Source organism: Phyllopteryx taeniolatus, chromosome 1, assembly GCF_024500385.1.
Source record: "Phyllopteryx taeniolatus isolate TA_2022b chromosome 1, UOR_Ptae_1.2, whole genome shotgun sequence".
Classification (NCBI taxonomy): Eukaryota; Metazoa; Chordata; class Actinopteri; order Syngnathiformes; family Syngnathidae; genus Phyllopteryx; species Phyllopteryx taeniolatus.
This window is the reverse complement of record NC_084502.1, coordinates 33,391,639-33,416,380: the sequence shown is the minus strand read 5'-3', so window position 1 is coordinate 33,416,380 and position 24,742 is coordinate 33,391,639. Positions and strand designations below refer to the sequence as shown.

At 40.4% G+C, this 24,742-nt stretch overlaps 1 protein-coding gene across 5 annotated transcripts in view; it reads left to right on the top strand.

Annotated features, from left to right (window-relative positions):
* Positions 1-24,742, top strand: part of nfatc2a (nuclear factor of activated T cells 2a) — a 39,233-nt gene that overhangs the window by 8,427 nt on the left and 6,064 nt on the right. For 3 of the 5 annotated variants that reach the window (XM_061790315.1, XM_061790300.1, XM_061790321.1), the window contains 6 exons: positions 3,391-3,593; positions 5,448-5,620; positions 6,845-6,985; positions 10,844-10,899; positions 10,977-11,109; positions 11,862-12,536. In XM_061790315.1, coding sequence (XP_061646299.1) covers positions 3,391-3,593; positions 5,448-5,620; positions 6,845-6,985; positions 10,844-10,899; positions 10,977-11,109; positions 11,862-12,536 — 1,381 coding nt within the window. The remainder of the gene's footprint in view (positions 1-3,390; positions 3,594-5,447; positions 5,621-6,844; positions 6,986-10,843; positions 10,900-10,976; positions 11,110-11,861; positions 12,537-24,742) is intronic. The other 2 variants (XM_061790306.1, XM_061790329.1) reach the window with 2 other exon arrangements.

Sequence of the window (24,742 nt, the reverse complement as noted above, 5' to 3'; positions counted from 1 at the left end):
CAGCCTCCGATCCAAATTGGGATCGTGAGGCTTTTGGCGGAGGTCCGTGCTCCACCGAGTCCCACTGTCGTTTTTACTGTGGACTCAAGACTGTTTGTGTTGTTCTTGCATCTTTTCCACACTCCCCAAAGGCCTCAGGTGGGTTCTGCCTGGGTGGACACGGCTGAGCTCCTTCACGTTGTCGCTCCTTCCTCCTGTCGCCCTTGCAACCTTCCCTCCATGTGACTACCCTCCGTGCTCTACTTTTCCTACTCTGTGCTCACAGTCATGACTCACTGCGCCTGCACGTTGCCATGACAACCAACTGCTCATGTTTGCGCTCGGTTTCTCCTCTGTCCACTCCCTGCAGTTGCTATAGTTACTGGTCGTCGTCAAAGATGTTACAAAGATGTGAAATGTCAGTCCCAGGAAGAAAAAGTACATTCTCTTGTCTTTTAAGCAGACATTAAAAATACATTTCGAATTGTTTGAATAATTCCTCTTCAGTATCATACAAACAGTTTGAACTTTCCCCCCCATTTTTTTAGACTGGCTTACATAAAGTGAATAATCTTTACACTTAAAGAGAGGCGCTGTGGTTTTTGACTGAGACGTTTCAAGGGGAAAAGTTACGCTTCTTGAATTTTGTTAGCGAAGAGCAAGTTGGGCAAAAAGTACTTAAACATTGAACAATAGGACTTGTGCAATCAAAAGTTTAGAGAAGGTCGAATTAAGTTCACCTGTAAAGGTTATAGTACATTTTAGGTTCATCCTGAAATTTCAACCGAAAGCCCAATATAGTATCCCTAACTTTTTGTGAGCAGTCTCACAATAATCTGACAATAATGATTGTCATTCAAAGATTGCTATTTTTCAGGGTTGAGAAGGGGACATACACACCAGCGTCCACACACTTCTGGTGCATTTTTTTTTTAAGTCTAATAATCTGTTAGCAATTTATTTTTGTGTAATGTAAGTGTAATGTTTGAAATGATATTAAAATGTTTTGGATACTGTATTTATCATAAAATTCTGTCTATTGAAAGCAACAGTTGTAAGCACCCGCATTTTTTTATTTTGAAATTTAAAAAACATTTTTTTAAAGCAAAGCACTGGCTTATAAAACACACATATTACACTTACTGTGCTACCCAGTCTGAGTAAAAAGTCAGCGAACTCAAGCTAAAACAATTCTAATTGTGTGAATATTGTTGATGTTCTATTTGTATGTATTTCTGCCGTGTTTATGCTAAAGTAACAGTTGTTTGATGGTTTAAAGGGAATACAATATAATAAACAACAGCAATGCAAATCTAGGTTTTGTATGTTAGCATTAAGATAGAATTAAGACTTATCTTAGACTAATGGCAATGATGTTATGTTGAAAATACAGTGGAACGTTGGTTCTCGAACTTGTTTCGAGACGCCGTTTGCGAATTGAAATGGTTTGCGAACCAAAGCGATGTTTCCCATTGGAATGAACGGAAATAGAATTCATCCATTCCAGTACAAGAAGGAATCATGCCTAACTTTTTATTTGTTATATTTTTTATATTTTTTCAATTTTTTAGATTGTTTTTATTTTTTTTATTAATGTCTACTTAAAATTAAATACAGTACAACAGTGTGGTACTAGTGTATGGACTCCCTCTGGTGGTATGTGAAATAATCACTGTCTATATAGTTCAGTTGTATTTAACTCTTTAGTACAAAACATTTATATTTAATCTTTTATTTAGGTACAATTTTTCCTTTTAAATTCCGTGCAATAAATATTTATCAAGTCATTATTTTAGAACTGTTTTTTTCCCCCTATACTTAAGCGCAATGTTAATGTTGCAAATGTCCATAATGGCACAGTGGCTTGTAATAAAATGTAATATACTTTTTTTAGGAATACAACATCTATCTTGTTTTTGATGCACCCATCTTGGTCATTATGATGGTATTTGGAGAGCATTTTTATTTTAAGTATTTTCTTAGGTGGTACTTGGTTTAAAAAGTTTGAGAACCACTGCAGTACAACAGAAATATTTGAAAACACACTTTGCGATGTCTTAGCCTTTTTTGCATACAGTTTTATGGCCTCATGCTACCCACAAGTGAGCTTTTTCATGTATCCACACCAACAAGAGTTGTTTGCCATACTGTGACCAAAGGTGGAATCTGTGCAAGCTTTCACCTGTCTCGGTGTGGTTAGCCTTTGCTGGCTGGGATTTCATCCGTCTAGTTAGCTGGCTAACTAGCTCCCTTCAGCTTCCAATCTGATGTGCTCAGGCAGACTTGTGAACCCTTTTGCCATGGTCTGGTAGATCCTGTTCCACCTTCTGCCCGTTCGTCTGTTTTTGCCGCTGTCCATGCTTGGGCGTTGACTCCTTCTCGGTGTCGGCCTTGGCTGTGGTGCTGTGCTACCCATCTGTGCCAACTCACCCCCTGCCACCCATCACACAGTTTTATTTTCACTTGTCTCTTTGTTTGTGCACTTATGTAAAGCATCTGGGTGTTGAGAAAACACTATGCAAATTATTATTATTATTATTGTTATTATTATTATTACAATGGTACAGATAGTAGATTTCACCAAACCACACTGCACAGCAAGATCACAAACATACATGTTTGGCTATTACAGTATTCCCTTACAATATTACGATTAGGGATTCCGAATAACACTATCGCAAGCAGTTTTCAGTTTTTTGGGAGCAATACTACTGGCTAATTTAGAGCAAAAAAAACAAAGATACTTGCAATGCATAATGCACTGAGACAAAAAAAACACAACTGAGCTTTCCACGGCCATTCCAAGACCCTTTGTGAACCAAAGTATAGACAAGAACTGAGGCAATATTTTTGTTTGTAAACAGAATTGTTCATTAATCAGGGCATTCGTGATCCAAGGTTCCACTGTACTGAACATGTATGACAAATATACAGCTCAAAGCTTTGCCTCAAAGCTATCTGTCAGACTAAACACTGTTCAGGGCGGTCAGAAGAAATGCAAATCCAGGAGAAAACAAAAACTGCCAACCTTAGTGGGAATAAACAAGTGGAAACAGCGCAACGTAACACAAGTGAAAATACTGCTAATACGACAACAAAAATAATACTGCGGTTCTAGTTATGGGCCACTGATCAGAATCAAAATCAGAATCATCTTTATTTGCCAAGTATTTGCCAAAAAACACACAAGGAATTTGTTTCCGGTAATTGGAGCTATGGTCGGCAGCATGTGAGCTCTCTGTTAGCCTGTCGTCAGATTTGTTGTTACGCAAGCAAGTTTCACTTTTTTAAAACAAGTAATGCCACAAATACAACCGGTTAAACATGTCACATACAATTGCTTTCATGTGACATTTAATTGTTGATCATTGTGCATCTAAAAAAAAAAATCCCCTTTTTTGTCCTCTGCAGTTACGCGGCTACAAAGGCAAAGAGGCGCTTGGGCTGCAAATCTTCATTGGGACGGCAGATGAGCGCATTCTCAAGCCACACGCCTTCTACCAAGTGCACCGCATCACCGGCAAGACAGTGACGACAAACAGTTTTGAGAAGATCGTCAATGGAACCAAAGTCCTGGAGATGCCCCTAGAACCGAAGAACAACATGAGAGCAATGTGAGAATATCATGGGTCTTTTAAATTTCCGGTTCTATATTTCTCAAGCTAAAGTTTGAATCGAACGAAGAAAAATATGGTCCGACTATTGCACAAGAATCCAGAACCCAAACAAAAACGAGACGTGACAATTCTGTTAGCATCAGGAAAACTCTTTCCCCACTAGTCCGTAAATAATTACTCAGCGTAGGAAGCACGATGTATCAAAATGTTGACAATTACTAAACGTTATTGTTTTACGATTAATAAGTTACTTGTGTAACCAATTTTTACTTACAGGAGAAGTAATTGGGCTTAAAAAATTCCGTTACTGAAAGCACTTCTTGTACTTGAGATGTCAACATGAGCCAAAAATGGTGTCCCTATTCAATTTTGATGGTTGGATGTTATTTTTTTTAATTGTATTTATTTATTTGATGTCTTAAAAGACACTTAAGCTTAAGCTTTTTGTTGAACATTTATGGTACATGTAGATATACAGTATCATGAAGAATTGGGGCCACATAGTGAAACATGTCTGCCTCACAGTTGGAGTTCAAATCTCGGCTGCAGCCTTCCTGTGTGGAGTTTGCATGTTCTCTCAGTGCTTGCGTGGGTTTTCTATGGGTACTCCAGTTTCCTCCCACATCCCAAAAACATGTATGTTAGGTTAATTGAAGACTAAATTGTACACAGGTGCGAATGTGTGTGTCCATGCTTGTTTTTAGGGCTGCAAGTCACGATTATTTAATAATCAATTAAATCTGTTGATTTATTTTATTTTATTTTTGGGGGGGGATGAATTGGATTTAAAAAATATATATATATTTCCATCCCTATAATAAAATAATAATAATTTAAAAAACAGGACATTATTTCAAATTGATAGTTCAGAAAATGCACAAACATAAATTGATTATGATTCACTTACAGGTTTGGTCAGTAACATCCGTCAGAAAATAGACAAAAATGTTGATCATTGTTTTCCAAAGTAAAAGCAGATGTTTCCAAATGTCTTATTTTGACTAAAATGGAGCACTACAGAAATCTGAGAATATTTACTGTTGAGAGGCTGAAATTCTGAGGATTTGGACAATTTAAAGTAAATTAAGCTCTCTAAACAATTCATCGATTATCAAAATAGATAAATGATTAATTTCATAATCAATTAGTCATTGATTAATCGTATCAGTATGTGCCCTGCGATTGGCTGGTGACCTGTCCAGTGAGTACCCCACCTCTGGCCCAAAGTCAGCTGGGTTAGCTCCCAGCTCATCTGCCACCCTAATGAGGACAAGTGCGGTAGAAAAATGATGGATATAATTTTGAATAGGGCGCGAAAATCTCTCAAAATGTTCTGAACTCCTGTTTCCATATCAGTGTTGTATTGGACATTACTATGCCATCATATTGCCTTCTGCTCTGCGTGTCTGGAGCTCAACTTCCCGTAGACGATGCCACATTGTTCTTCTTTAGACCACAAACTAGTTAAGTGTGAATCAACAGCACCTCTGCTGGTTGCAGCTAAGTAGTGCCCTCTATTTTACCTGATTTGTAATGGGGACAACCACTCATCCATTTTTTTGTAGCGCTTGTCCTCATTGGGGTCATGGGTGGCTGTCCCCATTACAAATCAGGTAAAATAGAGGGCACTACTTAGCTGCAACCCGCAGAGGTGCTGTTGATTCACACTTAACTAGTTAGTGGTCTAAAGAAGAACAATGTGGCATCGTCTACGGGAAGTTGAGCTCCAGACACGCAGACCAGAAGGCAATATGATTGGCTGTCATTGTTTGGTTCAGCTTTTGGTTCTATCATTAGCATCCCGACACGGCGACATTCGCAAACACTGTGCTTATTCATCCCGTCTCACAGAATCGACTGTGCTGGTATCCTGAAGCTGCGGAACGCCGACATCGAGCTGAGGAAGGGCGAGACGGACGTCGGCCGAAAGAACACGCGCGTACGCCTCGTGTTCCGCGTGCACATACCTCAGCCTGGAGGACAGCACGTCTCTCTACAAGTGGCCTCGCATCCCGTTGAGTGTTGTAAGCAAAATGGAAAACACTCTTTGCTTTCTGTCTCTGCCATGTATTTTTGTAACTCCACACTTTAAAATGAGTTCGGAGTGGTGTCCAGCACTCAAAGATGCCTTTATGCCCGGGCACAGCGTGATTTTACGATGTGTGTGCTCGACTGTGCGAGTGCAGCTTGACTACATCCAAGTATGTGTACACAGCTTTATTAAAACGACGGGTGTAATCAAAACTCAAACAAGAGCTTCTTTTTTTTATCCATCTTTGCTAGGAACATAACATTCTTGTAAGAGTACATTTTGACAACAAAAATGTATCTTTATGGCGCGTCATTTCCTGTCTGTCTTCTAGTCGGGAAAAAAGATATCTGTCAGATGGGAGTGGTCGTCGCGGTTGTCCTCCTGGGTGCATGGAGGTTCAAAGGTTGCGGGGTTGTTTGTTATCACCGCAGTTTGCCATTGTTGTTTCAGTTGCATGATGGTAAAGTGCAGGAACAGGAAGCTGCATGTTCTGCAGGAATAGAAGTATTTTTATTTTTTTACCATTCAAGTGACATCATTGTCACTTGATGCCGTCTTGTGATGAGGAAAAGAGCATATCTATTGTTGCTATGGTGACCTCATGTTCCTTCATTTGTGTACAGGTGGTCATCGGTTTATGACCGAGTTCCTTTTCTATGGTGGTGACGTAGCCCAAGTTAGTACACACGTTTGAGCGCTAATTACTAACTGCAATAATTTACAGTGGACATAAAAAGTCCACACACCCCTGTTCAAATTGTGTGATTGTAAAAAAAAAAAAAAAAAGAAAAAGGCAAGGCAAAGTAATTTCAACACTTTTTCCATCAGTAATGAGTTTTTAAAAAATCTTTTCAATTTTGAAAGTAAGATTAAACATCTGAAATAATGTTGCATAAGTGTGCACACCCTCTTATAACTGGGATAACCACATCTCAGTTGTTTATTTTTGATTCCCGTCTCAAAAAGATTTATTCGTCCATAGAAGATAATACCATCCAGTGTTGCACCAAGTACCGGTACCAGAACCGTACCGAGGTATTTTGATGTCGAAAATAGCACAGTATCAGTTTTTTTTTTTTTCTCAAGTTGTCTTATGTCCTTTATTGTCATAAATTGATGTGCATTATCAGTTTTTGGCAATGGCTGATGTTAGCCATTAGGAATGGACCACTTCTAATTCATAGAATAACTGGTGAACTATTTCTGTCCCTTGCAGCTCAGCGTTCAGCACATGAACTTCCCATCGTGGAGAAGCAGGACTCGGACAGCTGCTCCGTTCTGGGAGGCCAGCAGATGATCCTGAGCGGGCAGAACTTCAGCTCCGATTCCAAAGTGGTTTTCATGGAGAAAACGCAGGGTGAGTGGCATCGTTTCACATTCTCGAGTGATATCCCGCATTCCCTCACTTTTTCTGCAGTAACCTCATCAAGAAAGCGACTGCTGAGTCAGAAAGTCCTTTATTTGCATGACACTGGACACCGCACTTCCTCTTGGCCTTTTCTTCCTCACTGGCTTTCCATGATGTCTTCACAATGAAAGAATCCTTTTATTCACATATTAGGACTCAATTTTCATGTTAGTGTTACCTCTCTTAATTAAATGAAATTGTTTATGTGGCATATTGCCCTCGAAGTTCCCTATTTTCAAAACTGTATAAAACACAGGATTTGTTGTTTTAATGAGCTTTTTCACAGCAAACATGTTGTAAAACAGTAAAAAGATTTAGGAGGATTACAGGGAAAAAAAATTTAAAATGAAGAGGGGTGATGCATGGGCCAAGAAAGAAGTCATTCATTTTTAGTGAGTCTGAATCAAGGCAAGGATACGTTATTTCTATTTTTTCATATTTTAATTTGAATCTCTACAATGAAAAAAAAAAAGTCATTTGAATTCACAAAATTTGAACATGTACCTGTATATTGGTTGCACATGATTAAAATGGGTTAAACTGACATGTATTACAGTATTTGCTTATTTTAAAGGAAAACAGGGGATAATTCAATTTCAGTCATTTTAATCATCTGCAACCGGAAATTAAAAATATATATTTTTTATGTATAGCAAGTATAGAAAGGTTGTACATTTTAAAAAATGAAAACAATTAAATGTATTGATAGGCAAGAAATGTGAATTTTAAGTTTATTTGTCAAAGTTGACATGTTTATTTAAATGTATGATTTGGGGCAATGATTCTCATAGGATGTAGATGTCCTACTCGGCCTTTAGTGTTGTAGTTTCTAAGGTTGCCTATTAGGTACTAAAATGGTATCAAAATTAATCGCCTTCTAGCTTGGGTCTGGAGCAATAACTGATGCCTCTATCAAATCAAGAGTTCCTGCAATCAAAGAGTTTGTAGAATATTGGTTGAGAACTCCACTGGTGAGGGATTAAGAGGAAACTAATGTTTCAGTAGGAATGGCTATGTCACTAAATGTACATGATTTTTACACGAAAATACATGATTTTTGACAGAGTGGGAGAATCTTTCTCTCAAAATGCCGAATACCTGTTTCCACACCAGTGTCGTATTGATCAGAATAATGTGTCCTGCGCGCCATTCTAAATGTATTCATCTTTGAGTTCAGATCAATGCTCGTTGCTGTTTGCACTGCACGAGTTATCGCAACTAAAACAACAGTATAACCCATGAATCCCATCCCAAGCTCTTTTTCCTCTGCCGCCGTGTTATGACATGTCGCAGTAACGGATAATGAGGCAGACATGGAAAAGGAAATATCTCAAAAAGGGATTGCTGGTGTTTTGGAGAACTTTGTGTATGACATAAAATTGTGGCCAGGTACAATTGCGAAATCCTTCTGAATGGGAGACAGCTGCGTCTGTCTGGCTCTGCCGGCTTGTGCAATGATGGGTCCAACAACCACAACCCCCCCCCCCCCCCCCCCCCCGCCCTCCTCCGAGCACCCTAATCCTCCTCCTGATTTCCATTTCCTCTCATAATCATGTCCAGAGGGGTGAACAAATGTCGGGGTCTCCCTTAGAGTGGAGTTGCAACACACTGCAAACAAACTCAAGTGCCAAGAGAGCAGTCACTGAGGAGGAGTGGAGTTGATGGAAGAAAGTTGGCAACATGTATGGACCGTCTGCCCCCCCCCCATCTGACTCAATCAAGCCGTGTGCTTTTAATTAGCACGCAGACAAAAAGGTTTCCCAGCTCCAGGAACATTCTGAATCATTTTAGGAGCAGCATACATCAGGTCATGTGCTTGCTAACCCAGATGACCATTACATGGCAGCCAAAATGTGATGTCAAATGAAACTTTAAATGATTGTTTATGCAGAGCATTAATACCACGGAGGCCCATAGGGAGCAGCGTCTATGCTAGGTTTTAAAGGAGACATTATGCATTTGTTTCAGAATTGAATACATTAACCAGGTGTCTTAATAACTTGTCTGTGACACACTTCCATCAAAATACCCCAAGGATTAAGAATTATCGCACACTTTATCATTTTAAAGGACCGACCTTGTCTATATACTGCTGGGCCAATGGTGAGTCCGACTCGTTACCACGACAACTGGGGATGGGTCAGAGCCTTGTGACAAGATTAGTTTTTACTTGTGGGAGCAGAGGCCAGAGAGTGGAGGGAAAACACAAGTGGCCATGAAGACAATAAAACATTTTTACTCGTGGAGGCAGCGCTTGATTCTCTACATTGTGTGTATGTGGCGCATGGATACATTACCAAACACAGATGCGCAACTGTCAACTCATCGAGCAATCAAGTATGTGCCGCTCATCAGAAGCTAACGCAAATCTGTGCATCGAACAAAACTCAACGCAGCTGTGCTTGAGTTTTTAACATTGACACAATTGCAGAGGCGTCCCAACTGTGGGGAATGTTGGTGTTTCTGCGTGACAGTGTCACTGGATCGCCATCTCGCTGAAATGCTCATGTCATTGGTGGGGGCCGTTATCATGTAAATTCGCCCCCACCTAAGAGTGCAGAACCAATCGCTCACTAACATATTTTCAGAAATAGTCAGCAAACAATAGATTTAATCATTGCACACAATGGGTAGGCAGGCACTCCAGAGACCAACTATTTGTACACAAGACATTAAAATAGTATTTTAAGAAGCGTTTCTGTAGGTCCCCTTTAAGATATACTTTCCAGCAAAGGTGTGCATGTGACTTTAAGACCAATCCATAAAAAGCAGCTATTTTTAGTTGACACGATAACTGCGTTTTCCTTCACTGAAAATGTACTTATTGTAAAACTGTCAGAATTTGACAAAATCTGTCGATATAATAATAGAATTTTAATCGATACATGCTTTTGATTGAGGACCAACTACTGTATGTAAATACAATTAAATACATTACTACCAGTACAAATAAAAAAATAAAATTCAGCAAATTGTCATTTTACCGGTTACCTCCACAAATCGCAACACACAGGGACATTTTGGAGCAGGGTGGATACTGGTGTGCAACAAGGAATTCACAACCCCAATTCCAATGAAGTTGGGACGTTGTGTTAAACATAAATAAAAAGAGAATACAATGATTTGAAAATCATGTTCAACCTATTTTTAATTGAATACACTACAAAGACAAGAGATTTAATGTTCAAACTGATAAACTTGATTGTTTTAGCAAATAATCATTAACTAAGAATTTTATGGCTGCAACACATTCCAAAAAAAGCTGGGGCAGGTGGCAAAAAAGACCAAGAAAGTTGAGGAATGCTCATCAAACACCTGCTTGGAACATCCCACAGGTGAACAGGCTAATTGGGAACAGGTGGATGCAATGATTGGGTATAAAAAGAGCTTCCCTGAATTGCTCAGTCATTCACAAGCAAATATGGGGCGAGGTTCAACTCTTTGTGAACAAGTGCGTGAGAAAATAGTCGAACAGTTTAAGGACAATGTTCCTCAACGTACAATTGCAAGGAATTTAGGAATATTTTTTTTTTTCCATCATGCAGTAAATGAAACTGTCTAGTTTAGATTCAAAATGGCACCATCCAGTTATGTATAATATCAACTTGCGTCATCCTCCATGAACCAGGAAGTAGCCTTCATTCAGGTCAAACAAAAAACATTAATACGATATTCCATTTTTGTTCCCACTTTTGTTAACATTTTGGCCTTGGCAGACGTCAGCACTTAATTGACATTTTCTTCAAAAGACTCTTTGGACCTCAGATTACCTAAAATGCAACAGTGATATCTGATATCTTCTCTCAGATGGAATGCAAATTTGGGAAATGGAAGCGACCGTGGACAAAGATAAGAGCCAGCCAGTAAGTATATGACATCACACTCATGACGTGTCAATGCACACAAAGAGTGGAGTCATTTAATTGTTGCTGTACCGAAGAGCATGCTGTTTGTGGAGGTACCGTCCTACCGCGACTCGTCCGTCTGCCATCCTGTCAAAGTGACCTTCTGTGTGGTCAACGGGAAGAGGAAGCGTAGTCAGCCCCAGCACTTCACCTACACACCACTACAACGTAAGCTCAGTACACGACACTCAGTATTTTTACATACGATGTGTAATCCACTATATGTCTACTCATGCTGTGTTCACGCTTAGTAATTTGGTTCTGGTCCCTGAGCGTTAACAATTCAGGTAAAAGGACTAATTCACTAAGCTGTCTGTCGAACCAAAACATGAAAACGAGCCCGTTGGTCACAGAAACTGTGAGCACATTAAATTGAATTTGTCACACCAGGCATTGTAAGCAAGCCAAGTTAAACATGTCCTAGCTTTAGAAGAGTTGTAGGAGATGTGAGACATTTGGAGTCAAAATATGCTTCCCCTTCCACTTGGGAACGCCTCCATGTGGTGTTATGCCTTATTACGTACGTCAGGTTTGGTTGCGTTCACCCTTTTTTACAAGGGCCAACTGGCTTTCTCATCTGCACCGTAACCACCGCAGCACATTTTTTTGGCCTGAAACAGGGCTGCTGTGTCCGGCGGGAACATAGTCTAAATGTAGCATTCGAGGCAAAACTGTTGGGGAAGATACAAGTTGCCTTCAGATCGCTTCTAGAATTTTTTTAACTGTTTGTCCAAAACAGAAATTTAATTTGGTACATTTATTGTCTGACTATATTACAAATATTCTAAAAGTCCCATTCCAATCCTACTAACCTAAAAACGATTTTTTTCTTAACTCAATGCAAACAAAAAGACAGTGGTGACAATACAATTGAGTTAAAAGCATGTTCTCACAAGACCACCATACATGTCTTTGTTCAGCTCCATCCATCAAGACCGAACCCTTAGACGAGTATGAATTGGACCACATGAGCTTTGCCATGCCCCCCATCATGGGCATACTCCCTCATTCCTACTACCACAACCCACACAGCGTCCTCCAGTCTGATCACGGCCTCGTTTCCAGCATGGCCTCCTGCCAGCGCCTTGGCTCCAGCCTCACAGGCCAAGAATCCCGCTTCCCAAACCCAAGCCCGGCCATTGTCTTCTCTCGCGCAGGGAAAAACCTGAGCAACAGCTCGGGCACCTATCAGCAGACTGGGCCATTGATCCCTGACCCCCACTGCTCCGTCCTGGTCCACACGGGTTCTCAAGCGCCATCTGCCCCTCCAATGGGTGCAGGGCAGAACCCTTCCATTATCCAGTTCTCCCCCACCAACCACCACCTACTTCGGGCAGGAGACCAAACACAGCCTGACAACCAGCCCGTCCTTTACTGCGAAGGCTACTCTCCGCAGGGGACCCACCCATCTCCGCCTCCCCAGGTGGCCGGGGACTCCTCTCAGCAATACCCAACCGTTATTCAGCAGCAGACGTACGTTCACAAGGGGCAGCAGAAAGCCAGAGTACCTCCCGGGGGGACGCCAACAGATAGCGCGAGGAGGGTGACAGTGAAGGAGGAGAACCTGGACCAGGCTTACCTAGATGATGGTGAGTGTAAGTCTGTGTTTTTACTTACTCTGAGTGCGTGCCGTAGTTTTTATCAGCTGAGACACAGACGGCTATCTTTACCCCCTCTCAAACAATTGAAGGATATTTACAATATCATCGTCATCTCCTCGTTGGAGTCAGTGTGATGAAACAGCTCATTCTTTTCAAACATAAGGTGTAGTGACACTCCACTCTGGGTGGAAATAACATGTATTATGACTCATAGGTTTGTGCTTCGGCCTGTCCACCCCATTAGCCCCCAGCAGAATTAATGTCAGACCAGATCCAGCAGCAGCAGGAGGGATGTGCAACTTCCTTATTTTGAAGCAAAGGGTTCTCCAAATTCTGTTGGAGATTCTCCTCTTGAAGTCCAGAGAGATGTTAGCAACAATTGGTCTAGCACACTTTTTTTTTTTAAAGTGAGGTGAATAAGTGGCGCTCCGGACCACCGACACGTTGATACTGTAATGATGCAAAAACAACTCCCATGGAAACCATTGTCAAATAGGGGAACGGGCTGCCTGGGAGAGCCAGGGAAATCCTCTTTGTTTGTTATATTTGGCCGGGGCTTCTCCTTGGCCTCATACCCCCCCCCCCCCCCCCCCCCCCCCCCCCCCCCCCCCCCATACACACCCCTGATCCTGTGGGGGAACCCGCCAGAGGATTAGCTTTTTTCCCGACTTCATTATTCTGCCAATCTGGCTCCAGAAATTCCCTTTTGCAGCTGTTGTGCTCCAGGAATCCAGCATGATGTGTGAGATAGAACCAAGGGTGGAGGGTCATTTTTAGGAAAAAGGAAAGGGTTGTGTGTGTGTGGTGTGTGGATTCAATGGAAAAAAATTAAACCAGCAATGGAATTTGTGTTTTTTGGATGGAGCTCACTGGATTTCCCTCCACAGTAAACAGCAACAGGCTTGTGACTTGCTAAATGAACACTTGGGAGAACAGAGATACTGTTTGACTCCCGTCTTTTCAAGTTGGTGACAGCCAAGCGTGCCTCTGAGTGTTTGTTCAGCTTTGCCTTTTACATACTTTCTGGTCTTAATGTCATGGCACTACTTTTTTTGCTCAAATGATAGTGCTGTATACATTTCACAAGTAGTGTAGTTAATGTCAGGAAGCCTTTTGAAAGAGCATTCGTCAAATGAGCGATGCTGTATGCCAGGAATGGTCAACTTAAATGATGGAAGGAGCCGCCATTTTTCATCAGCGCTACCAGGGGGCCACAAAGGACTGCACACCTCCTAAACAGATACATGACAAAATGCCATTTTAAATAAGTATAAAATATATGTATGTCTGTTTTTTTATTGAACCAATGTACTTTACAGTATCTTAACATATTTCATGCTCAAATACATGTATAAAAGATCCACTCTTCAAAAACAAAGGGTTTCAAGCAAACAAAAAAATAGCCACATATGGTACTTTCTTTTTTTTTCTTTTTCCAGTGCAAAATACAATACAATTACCATCAAAGTTGGCAAAAAACTGCTGAAAAGCAAACCAACATGAAGTGCAAGAATTTTGAATTTGTGCATTTTTTCAAAAAAATCAGCTCACTCAAAATTTTAATATTATACTATTTTTGTCCTGCATGTCATTCAAACTCCCCAAATTACACGGCCTATTCACTTTGCAATATAGGGCAGTTCACCGAGCTTTGTTGAAGAAAACCTGGTACGTCTCCCCTGTCCTGCCACTTGTCCAAGCCACCATACGTGCTTGCAACACTATTACCGACATTAAATATGTTTTTGGATGACACACATTTTAGTCACTCCTCAAGGACTTTAAACGAGCCGTAAACAGTTCTTGTGAAGAAAAAAAAAATCCGTTTTTTTATGTACTTTTGATTTGAGATCGGGCGGCACGGTGGCCGACTGGTTAGAGCGTCAGCCTCACAGTTCTGAGGTGCGGGGTTCAATCCCCGTCCCCGCCTGTGTGGCGTTTGCATGTTCTCCCCGTGCCTGCGTGGGTTTTCTCCGGGCACTCCGGTTTCCTCCCACATCCCAAAAACATGCATTAATTGGAGACTCTAAATTGCCCGTAGGCATGACTGTGAGTGCGAATGGTTGTTTGTTTCGATGTGCCCTGCGATTGGCTGGCAACAAGTTCAGGGTGTACCCCGCCTCCTGCCCGATGACAGCTGGGATAGGCTCCAGCACGCCCGCGACCCTGGTGAGGAGAAGCGGCTCAGAAAATGGATGGATGGATGGATTTGAGATCGCCACAAGAGCAGCCCTTGTCAGATCTACTATACTTCTTGCATTTAACTTTGGTTCCCAGCATGCATTGCACCATGAAATGCTGAATTTTTGCCATAATAAGGACACTATCGTCATTATCGTTTATGTGTGTTATGTCACCCGTAGTTCGTTGAATTTGTCTTGTTCCGCGACCCTCGTGAGGATGAGCGGCTCAGAAAATGGATGGATGGATGGATGGGATAGTTTTAGATTTATGTTGCACTTTGTTTTCATGAAACACTGACTGTGAGTTGTGTCCAGTATAGTAACTTCCCTGTCAGTTATGTTTTGTGCAATGTGAGGATAAGTGTTATCTGGTCTTACACCAGATATGTAAGATGCTAGGGTGCGCTTCCTGTTAACTGTGCGAGTCTCCTACTCTGAGTTAACTTTGTGCTTCGTGCAAATCATTCGCACCACAAAATCCATCATGGCTGACAGCATTGCAAAGGAATCTGATTATGTAGCCTTGCCTTTATATTTGATGAACATATAAACTGCTTCCACATGTGGCCTGCGGGCCTCCACTTGCCCATCCCTGCTCTATGCTAATCCACTGTGTGTGACAATATGTGAATATTTTTTCCTTATTAGTTCACCAAGTTTTTGATATCAGGGGGTTATCATGACAAAAATCATGATTGGTATTATCATGGTATTGACAAAGGAAATGTAGACCAAAAACATTTACAGATACCTGTAAAAGCGCCTAAAACTAAAGTTTTCTTTTAATGCAAAAATGATAAAATCAGCAACTCCATACACTTTTTATATGTCAAAAATTGTAAACGGCAACAAGCAAAATTGGTTTTCAAGCATGCAAGAACCCAAGAAATGTAGGTGCTTTTACACATCGCAACCTGGTAATGGGTTTGGCACCTGGTTAGCTTTGTATTGTGTCAAACTTCCAAGTACCAAAATGCACAACAAACACGTGACATCTCATGACTCTCTTCCTATTGGTCACAAGAATATAAACAGGAAGAAGGTGTCCAAGTAATACATGACTAAAGCAGAACAAATAAACACAAAATGCAGCCAAACTGGGATTTAGTTGTAAAAATAATTATTAGTTATAATTTAGCAAATAGCCAAGCATACTGTAAAAGCACAAAGCAAATACATTATCCTCGTACACAAAGTGAAAATAAGATATTAGTGTGCTAAGCGGATGGTGTATCTGTCAAACCAAAGCGTCTGCCGTTTACATGGCACCTATAATGATTTTCAAGCATGTTGGGAACATATCACTATAGCTGTTCACCATGACATAACACATAAGTGGCAAGAGTTGAAGTGACCTCTGATGGCACCACTAGTGAGCAAATCCTTCCATGTCATTTGACCAAGGCAGGGCCATTGAGAAAACAGAGTAACTGGCTTGAATGATGATTTTAGCCTTCTTCTCTCTACCAAAGTAGTTAGAATGTGTTAAGTGTCAGTCGAAAAGGAGAATGTTATGTATATTTATTGCAGTTTACATTTCAACTGGAAAGTTGATTCAAAAATAGATGGAGTGAAAATTCAGTCATGTTTAACATCATCATTGAGGGAATGGCTAATTGATTGAGTTCTTTGTTCCTCAGATTATGGGCACAGACATGCTCTTTTAGCAGTAAAATGGATAGCGCCCTGTTTTCTACTAGCAGACTAGCTAATAAGCTTTGCTAAATTGCTCGAAGACAGACCAGCCAAATATTGAATACATATAAACCTGTGAGAAAATGACTTGCACAGACCCGATGATGGAGCTTTGGTCCACAGTCTGTCCCTTGAGAAGTGACGACTTCGTCTTGCCAACTTTGTACAACTATTTACGAAAATGTATGGCATCTGATTTTAAAACAGTGGCAAAGCCCAGATGCTTTTGAGCACATACATGGTGTTTTGAAAAAAAATATTTTTAAATTTGGCAGGCTTTAAGACGTTTTAGTGGGTTGATGACTCTATACCAATGTGCCAAATGTTTAATAAGTGTTTAAGTGCAGTTTTTGCGAACAGAGCCTGAGTCTAATTTATTTATACAGGAAGTCCTCGAGTTACGATGCACTCGACCTACAATGTTTTGACTTTACGACGCCCGTGCCTCGTCCGCCATTTTGTCCCCAGCACCATACTGTTTCTGCTTAGCTAGTGCATAGTGCTTGTCTGTGTTTGTGCAGTGGGAGTATCTTTACCTTTTTCGCCCTCCTTTTTTCACACTCAGCAGTAATGGTAAGTACAGCATCTTATTTTTTTATTTTAATGTATTTTAGTTTCTTTATACGAACTGTTAACCTTTCCTGCTACGGTCACCTGACCGTGGTCGGGAGACGCAGGGGTTAACTCCCTTCTCTCGTTGCACAGCTGAGCTGGGTGGCGGCAACAATAAAGGCACGAAGCACCGATTTGTTGCTTTAATGGCTTTATTAGCTCCTCTGCACATTCAACGTCAACGGGTCCTCCGCTAATTGCTACTCTTTCCCGCTCTCCGTCACTACACTTGCTACTGTACACACTCATACCGGCGCGCACTCCTTCCTCCTTTGCAGTCCCGTCTCACTCACACATCGACGCACACGCCCACACACACTGAGCTTGCTGTCACAATCACGTGGGACAATACCCATAACAGAAGTATTTCGCCGTAAATTTCGACTTTAACGGTGAAATCCAACTTACGCGGAAAATTGTGTTAGGTCGCCAGCGTAGGAAGGTAACTCGTTCGTAAATCGAGGACTTCCTGTATTTTTTTATTTATCTAAGATATTTTACTTATTGTTCCACATTACAATGCCAATGTTAAATATTCTTTAGTATTGAAAGTTAATAGTTCTTAAAAAGGATGTACAACCCCAATTCCAATGAAGTTGGGACGTTGTGTTAAACAAATAAAAACAGAATACAATGATTTGCAAATCATGTTCGACCTATATTTAATTGAATACACTACAAAGACAATATATTGAATGTTCAAACTGATAAACTTTATTGTTTTTAGCAAATAATCATTAACTTAGAATTTTATGGCTTGAATTATTATGCTTAATAATACCATTACGTCAGTGGCATAAAAATAATTAAAAAAAACATTAACGATACTATCATTTATACTATTGTGATACCTTTTGGGAAAATACATCGTCCTAAAAGATTTGCTATCGTGGTAGGCTGAAACATAATATATTGAGAGAGAGGGAGCAAGAGCATTGGATAACACAAGAATATGGTACAAATTGTACAAATAAAAATCTGCAATATAGCGGGACCGCAAAGCAACGACCGTCATATAGCAGAAGAATAATGTATCTGTACTCCATGATGATAAGTTGCGGGGACTCATTGTTCCATGGCTAGGACTCATTGTTTCCAGACATGTGCATCCTCAAACTGACATAGTCTCAAGTGTAAAATGATCTATGCTAATCGTTTTAAGTTTCATCTCTACTTGTAATGTACCATAATTTCCCGTTTATAATGTGCACCCATGTATAATGCGCACCCCCAAAGTTGACCTCAAAATTCTGGAAAACCCTTCTACCTATGTATAAAGCATTTTTACAATGCATAATTTTGCTTCTACCCATATGATCAAAACATTAAGTATTTTTTCAAAGAATTATTCTGAAATTAAGCACTTTATTTGAACATGTAATACTTTTTTATTTACTTTCTCTTATTTTGAAATTCACAGCCTTACTTTTATTTAGTAAATGAGAAAACACACAGTTGTGCTCATATGTTTGATTACCCAGGCAGAATTTGTAAGATGGGTACAATTCTTTAAAGAAAACATGAAGGGCTAAGCGAAACACATTTACTTTTTTTTAATGGGATTCAAATTATACTGTCAAGCATTTCAGAAAAGCATTATCATTTAAAAAAAACATATCCATAAAGAAATGAATGATGGTTGTTGTTCATCCATCATCCATCCATTTTCTTTACCGCTTATCCTCAGTAGGGTCACGGGCTCCTGGAGCCCATCCCAGTTATCTTTGGGCAGGAGGCGGGGTAGACCGTCAACCGGTCGCCAGCCAATCGCAGGGCACATATAAACAAACAACAATTCGCACTCACATTCACACCTACGGGCAATTTAGAGTCTTCAATCAACCTACCACGCATGTTTTTGGGATGTGAGAGGAAACTGGAATGCCCAGAGAAACAGAGCAGAACATGCAAACTCCACACAGGCGGGGCCGGGATTTGAACCCCAGTCCTCAGAACTGTGAGGCAGATGCGCTAACGAGTCGTCCACCGTGCCGCCCGCCGGTGGTTGTTGTTCAGTAATATTTAAAATAATAATAATAATAATTTCACAAATTCTGACAGGGTATGTAAATTTATGAACACAACTGTACATACAGTATATGCAGTCATATGTACCCCTGTCATATTGGATTGAAAGTGTAGGCTACACCTTTTTTGTAACCTCTAGGTGGCGGCCTATTAGAATGAAAGTGTTCACCTTTCTCATAACCTCTAGGTGGCGGAGTTGTTGGAATGAAAGTGTACAGCTTTTTTATAACCTCTAGATGGCAGCATACATTTATAAAATGTGACAGTTTTTTCCCCATTTTTCCCTACAACTATGTATAATGCGCACTATTGACTATTGACAATTTTTTGGGGGAAAAAATGTGCATTATACACGAGAAATTACGGTAATTGACTGACATGTCGGCTAATGACACATCATAGCAAAAATTGTTGTTGTTGAAGTATATTTGGCAACAATCAGTAAATGAGTCACAGTTAAAATATAGTACGTATCTATATTTGCAATGCTACCTTTTAACTGTCAATGTTCTACGCATGGGAAATTGTAGCCAGACTAACATTTCGTCATTGTCCATCGAAAAGCGTCTTTCTCCAAATCTTGCACATTTTCTTGCCTTTTTACCCTAAACTCATGAAAACAAAATGTTCAAAATACATTGTTTTTATTCGACATTGACAATTGTGATTTGACACTGACTGAAGGGCATTATTAAGAGGAGGAGTTGTTTCTCGTGAAAGTGCCAGTGACACTGCCTGGATCCACCATTTTGTGCTGTTGTGTTACTGGATACACTTGAAAATGAGAAACAGCAGGAGGGATTCCCCGCCTTTGCAAGATTGCCGACAGTGCTCACGTGTGTGTTGTCATTTTTGAAGATGTGGGAGGCCACATCCTGGTACAAGTTTACTTTGCGTGGTGTTAACTGTCATTTGTTGGAGGTATCACAACTGTTAAATGAAAGTCAGGTTTTTCCTCTTTGGTGTCGTACACAAACCTCGTATGTCTCCCCCACTACCTAGGGAGCTTCTGTTTCCAGCCCACACACACACACTCACGTTTCCATGCTCCATGCTCACGTTCAAACTTGACTTGCGTGGTCTACCTTCTTCAGTGAGTTACTTAAGAAGCAGCACGAAAGTGGGGCTCGGCCTCCACAGGCGTAGTGAGTGGCTATGGAACAAAATGGTCAGAGGCAGTGAAGCAGGTCAAACGATTCCATCAGGTGAAGATCGGGCCAGTCCAGGAAGATAAAGCACACATTGACAGCTTGGATACACATTAGTCTTAGCACACACAGTAGTGTCGAAAGGGCCTTACTACACATGTAAGGCCTGCTTTAAAGTATTGTTCACATTGTTACTTCTACCAAGCATGTTTCGGGTTACATGCATGTACAGTATATATTGAATGTATGACAATTTGACTGAATTTTCTGACTCAACTGCTGCGGAAAATAGTCAATTAAGGGGGAGAAAAATCCAGTCATGAATTTCTTCGCTTGAAGATTTTTTTCATTTTCAGTGACCTCTTGACATTAGAATGTGTAAGCATTTAATTTGTTCCATGATCATGCTCATATCTCAAAACACTCAAATTGAAATTATTTTCCCATTGAAATGAATGGAAGCACCATTAATACATTACAACCTCCATAAAACAACAAAACATTTTGTAGTATTTTTAATGAGGAAGATTGCGCTCTATAATATTTTACTGTTTAAAAACATACAGTAATGAAATAATTAAATAGAATATAAAGAATTAATAATTCTGTGCATCATGATTAATTCATTGCCGCTCCTTTTGGTTTGTGTGAATTGGCCATCGAGGGCAGTATAATGCAATCATGCAAACGCAAACTAAGAGTTTTGTAACCACACTAAGTGCAGTATTATTATTTTTTTTTTTTTACAGATGATAAAGAAAATATGCCTTATTATGCCATGTGTCATTATTGTCTATCTACCTGTGTTGTTGCACTATTTGTGTTCAAATATCCGTTACTTAAAGCGATATAATAACACTGGCACATAGATGCTATTGATTAGCCCGTCTATGACGTTTCCAATATGTATTAGCCAGGGGCGGAGTCACCATAGACTTGAGGGCGGCCATCCCGATGGCCACCCCCCTTCCCATGCGGGCAATCGTCTGTGGAAAAAAAATCTCGTTGATGATCCGTTTGCAAGGTGTAAAAAGTTCGATTAGAAATTACAATCTTTTTAGATATCATACTAATAACGTTGCATTGATAACAGTAATATGAGATTTAGACTTTTTTATAAATGGTTAGCATATGTTGACTGACAGCATATTGAATTCATTGTAGCATGTTTTGTAAACACAAAGTAAATGGGCCCTCCCTCCTCCTTTAATTTTTCTGTATGGTGGAACCTCGATAAAATGGACCAATGGGACTGAGCAATGGGTCGTAAAATAGTTTCCATTTTTCACTTAATGCCGTTGACAAAGTCTGTTAGTTCCAGAATTGCCCTCTATTGTTTATTGGCACTGTGGCGTAATGCAGGTAGAGAATGGGACTGACATATTTCCGGGTCACAGATATACAATATTACTAGATCTAATTCTGATAGACGTGCCTACGTGGCGGCCATGTTGAATGTAGGGCATTGACGTGGCGGTAATGTGACGATGGTTATATCTATTATCTATTGTACATCGAGCAGACAGCGAGAGCATGTCATGGCTGCAGCATTAACTCTGAGGAGCACAAAACACAAGTCTTTGGAGTCTGGAACATGCTATTTCTGGTGCAGTAAAAAAATTTGTTGTCAAGCCTTTGACAACAGATTTGGAACTAGGAAGCGCACTAATTCCTCGTGGGTCATGAAACCAACTCGCCTATGATGAGCACTTTGTCAACAATGTCACCATGACCAAGCACACTGGCGTGATAAGTTTAGATAAATTGTGAAAACTTAAAACATTTTCAAGATTTTTTTTTATATACTTATTTATAATAACTTTGTCCTGTACTGGGTGTTTTAGGCCACAAAAAAACCTGACAAAACAATAATTTTGTACTGTGCAGTAATATGGGTGCTTATGCCCCCCCCCCCCCCCCCGGTCCCCCCCCCAAAAATGCTTCAATTTAACGGATAATCAGCTATATTGGATGACCCCCCCCGCCCTTATTAGTCCGTTCAATCCGCTTCACACCTTTGCTGTGCACACATGAGGATGCACAAACACGTCAATTCCAAACACGCTCCGCAGGCGTCTGCTGCGACCTGACTCGGCTACTGTGCAAGTCGCCTGTGTCTCCGCCCACTGGCACCGATCTTAGGAGCCAGACACTCACCTATTGAAGGGAGCGGCTGGAGTGCCAAGCCTACATTAGATCAAGTTAAAGCGCCACTCTGTGTTGCCGCGTCTTTAAACATGTTTCAAGCTCGGTGGGTCCTGCGGCTACAGTGGGGAGATGAAAGTGACAAGAAGGCATTAGGTGTCGGAGCAAATTCCGCCACAGACTTAAAATCAACATGGCGGCTGACGTGGTGACGACAGCAGAGTTTAGCTACTTGTAATGCTCACCCTAAAAAGAATGTGCTTGGATTTAAAATGTTCATTTTAGTTTGGGTTGCAGGCTGCTAAGAAAATTGATGTTTATAATTTGGACACCCTATATTTAAATCCTGCAAACCTTTTTGACCCAGTCCCCTAAAAGAATTGGAATCGAGAATCGTTTGGAACCGGAATCGAAATGAGGAGCCGGAACCGGGACCGTAATCGCTCAAATTCAAACGATGCCAAACCCTAGTGGGTACCAACCGACAAAGTGGTTAGGTACTTGAATATTAATTGACAAAACTATGTCACAATGTGAGCCATTTCAAATCCAAACCGTTTTGCAAGGCTTATGCCATTTATTGGCTTTTATATTCAATCGACAAATCGCATAGATGTCAAACTTAAACCATGTCACAGGCTCATTTTGACCTATGTTATGCATAAATCGGTAGAAAAAAATTATTTTGATGAGGGGGACATTTAATTTATTTACTTGAAATTATTATAGTTTACAAACTTCAGCTCAGAACCCATCAAAGGAGACAGTTTGCTTTTTTTTTGCAATTTTAAACAGTGTCTTGATAACATGTCTGTGACATGTTTTATTGAAATGCCCCAAGGATCAAGAATGATATGTATTATTTATTTATTATTATTTTCTTATTTGTTTCTTATTTCTTGTTTTGATTAAATCAGCCTGTTGCAAGGGGTTTTCTCGTGCAAGTAGGCTAGCTCTCATCCCACTCTTTATACTGCTGGGCTATTCGACTTTTGTTACCATGACGACTGGGTGTGGAGCTAGGTGGCTAGAGTGTACATGTAGCAGCGAACTGGATCTCACCGGCGATTATATGTGTGTAGCAGTGGGCTGGAGCTCGCCAGCTGCTTGCTTCTAGTTGTGTGTGCAGCATTTCGCTGTGTGTATGTGGCACGTGAACACATCATCAAACGCAAATATTCCCCACCCCCAAACACACTACTACCGCGTCGATAACTACACGAGAAATCAAGTACGTGCCCCTTATTAGAAGCTGTTGCTTGAAAGTGGCACTGGATAGTCACCCAGGCTAGCTGGTCATGTCATGGATGGATGAAACTCAATGTGGGGGTGGTTATTATGTACATTAGCATCTGTTACATAACATGGCAGAACGAAAGTGCAAGAACGGCTTGCCCACAGACACATTTTCAGAAATAGGCATCCGACAAAACATTTACTTGCTTGTTTATGATCACACTTGTTGAGTGCGCAGGCACTATAGAGACCTGACTGTTTGTATACAAGTCATTAAAAAATACATTTTCCATAATATGTCCACTTAAGGCCTCGCTTATTTGCTTTATGAAAGGATTGCTGTTTTTATGGTGAGCTGTTATGGAGGTGTGTTTTTTTTGTAGTTACACCCTTTGACTCACAACTATGTTGCTGAAGGCTTTAGATGGAGCACAGTGCTGAATGATGTTACTTTGTTCAAAAAGGCACTTACTGTCGGTTGCAGTGGTACGTCATCATTCTCAACAATACCTCTCCACACGCCTTCAAAATAGGGAACATGTTTGTCCCTTGTCCTTGACATGTTTGTAAAATGCTCCCCCCCACATAGAACACTTATATTTGTCCTTTAATTTTCAAGCGTAAATTAAAATACATTAAAATCATTAAAAAAAAGATGATTGACTCCGTCTGCACTGATGGCTGTTTAGAGACTAGCTAGCTCAACAGACTTGGGTGGCCAAATGTCCTCTTTTACCAAGACATCCACTTTGAGACCCACAAAAGGTGTCCTGCTAGCATTTTCAAATCGTCCGAGATTTCATTACCCTCAAGCTTACATTGCTTTTCTTTATCCCTGCCATTTCAAATAACAAGTTCTTTGAAATGCAACTGGGATTTCATATTTTATTCTGTTGGCATGTACTGTATTCTTCCGCTCCCATGGCATTTGGCGACACTATTGAAGGTCTGCCTTAGATAAAGATTGATTGAGTGATTGATTGATTAATTAATTGATGGATTAATCGATTGGTAGCGCGACAAAATTTGTTGGTTGATTGATGGCAGGTCACATGGATTGACCAAGAACTAAAATACTGTATATAGCGGTGAGAGATCAACTGGGGTGCCATAGAAAATTTTCTAATTTCACTTAAATTGTCAGAAAATTATT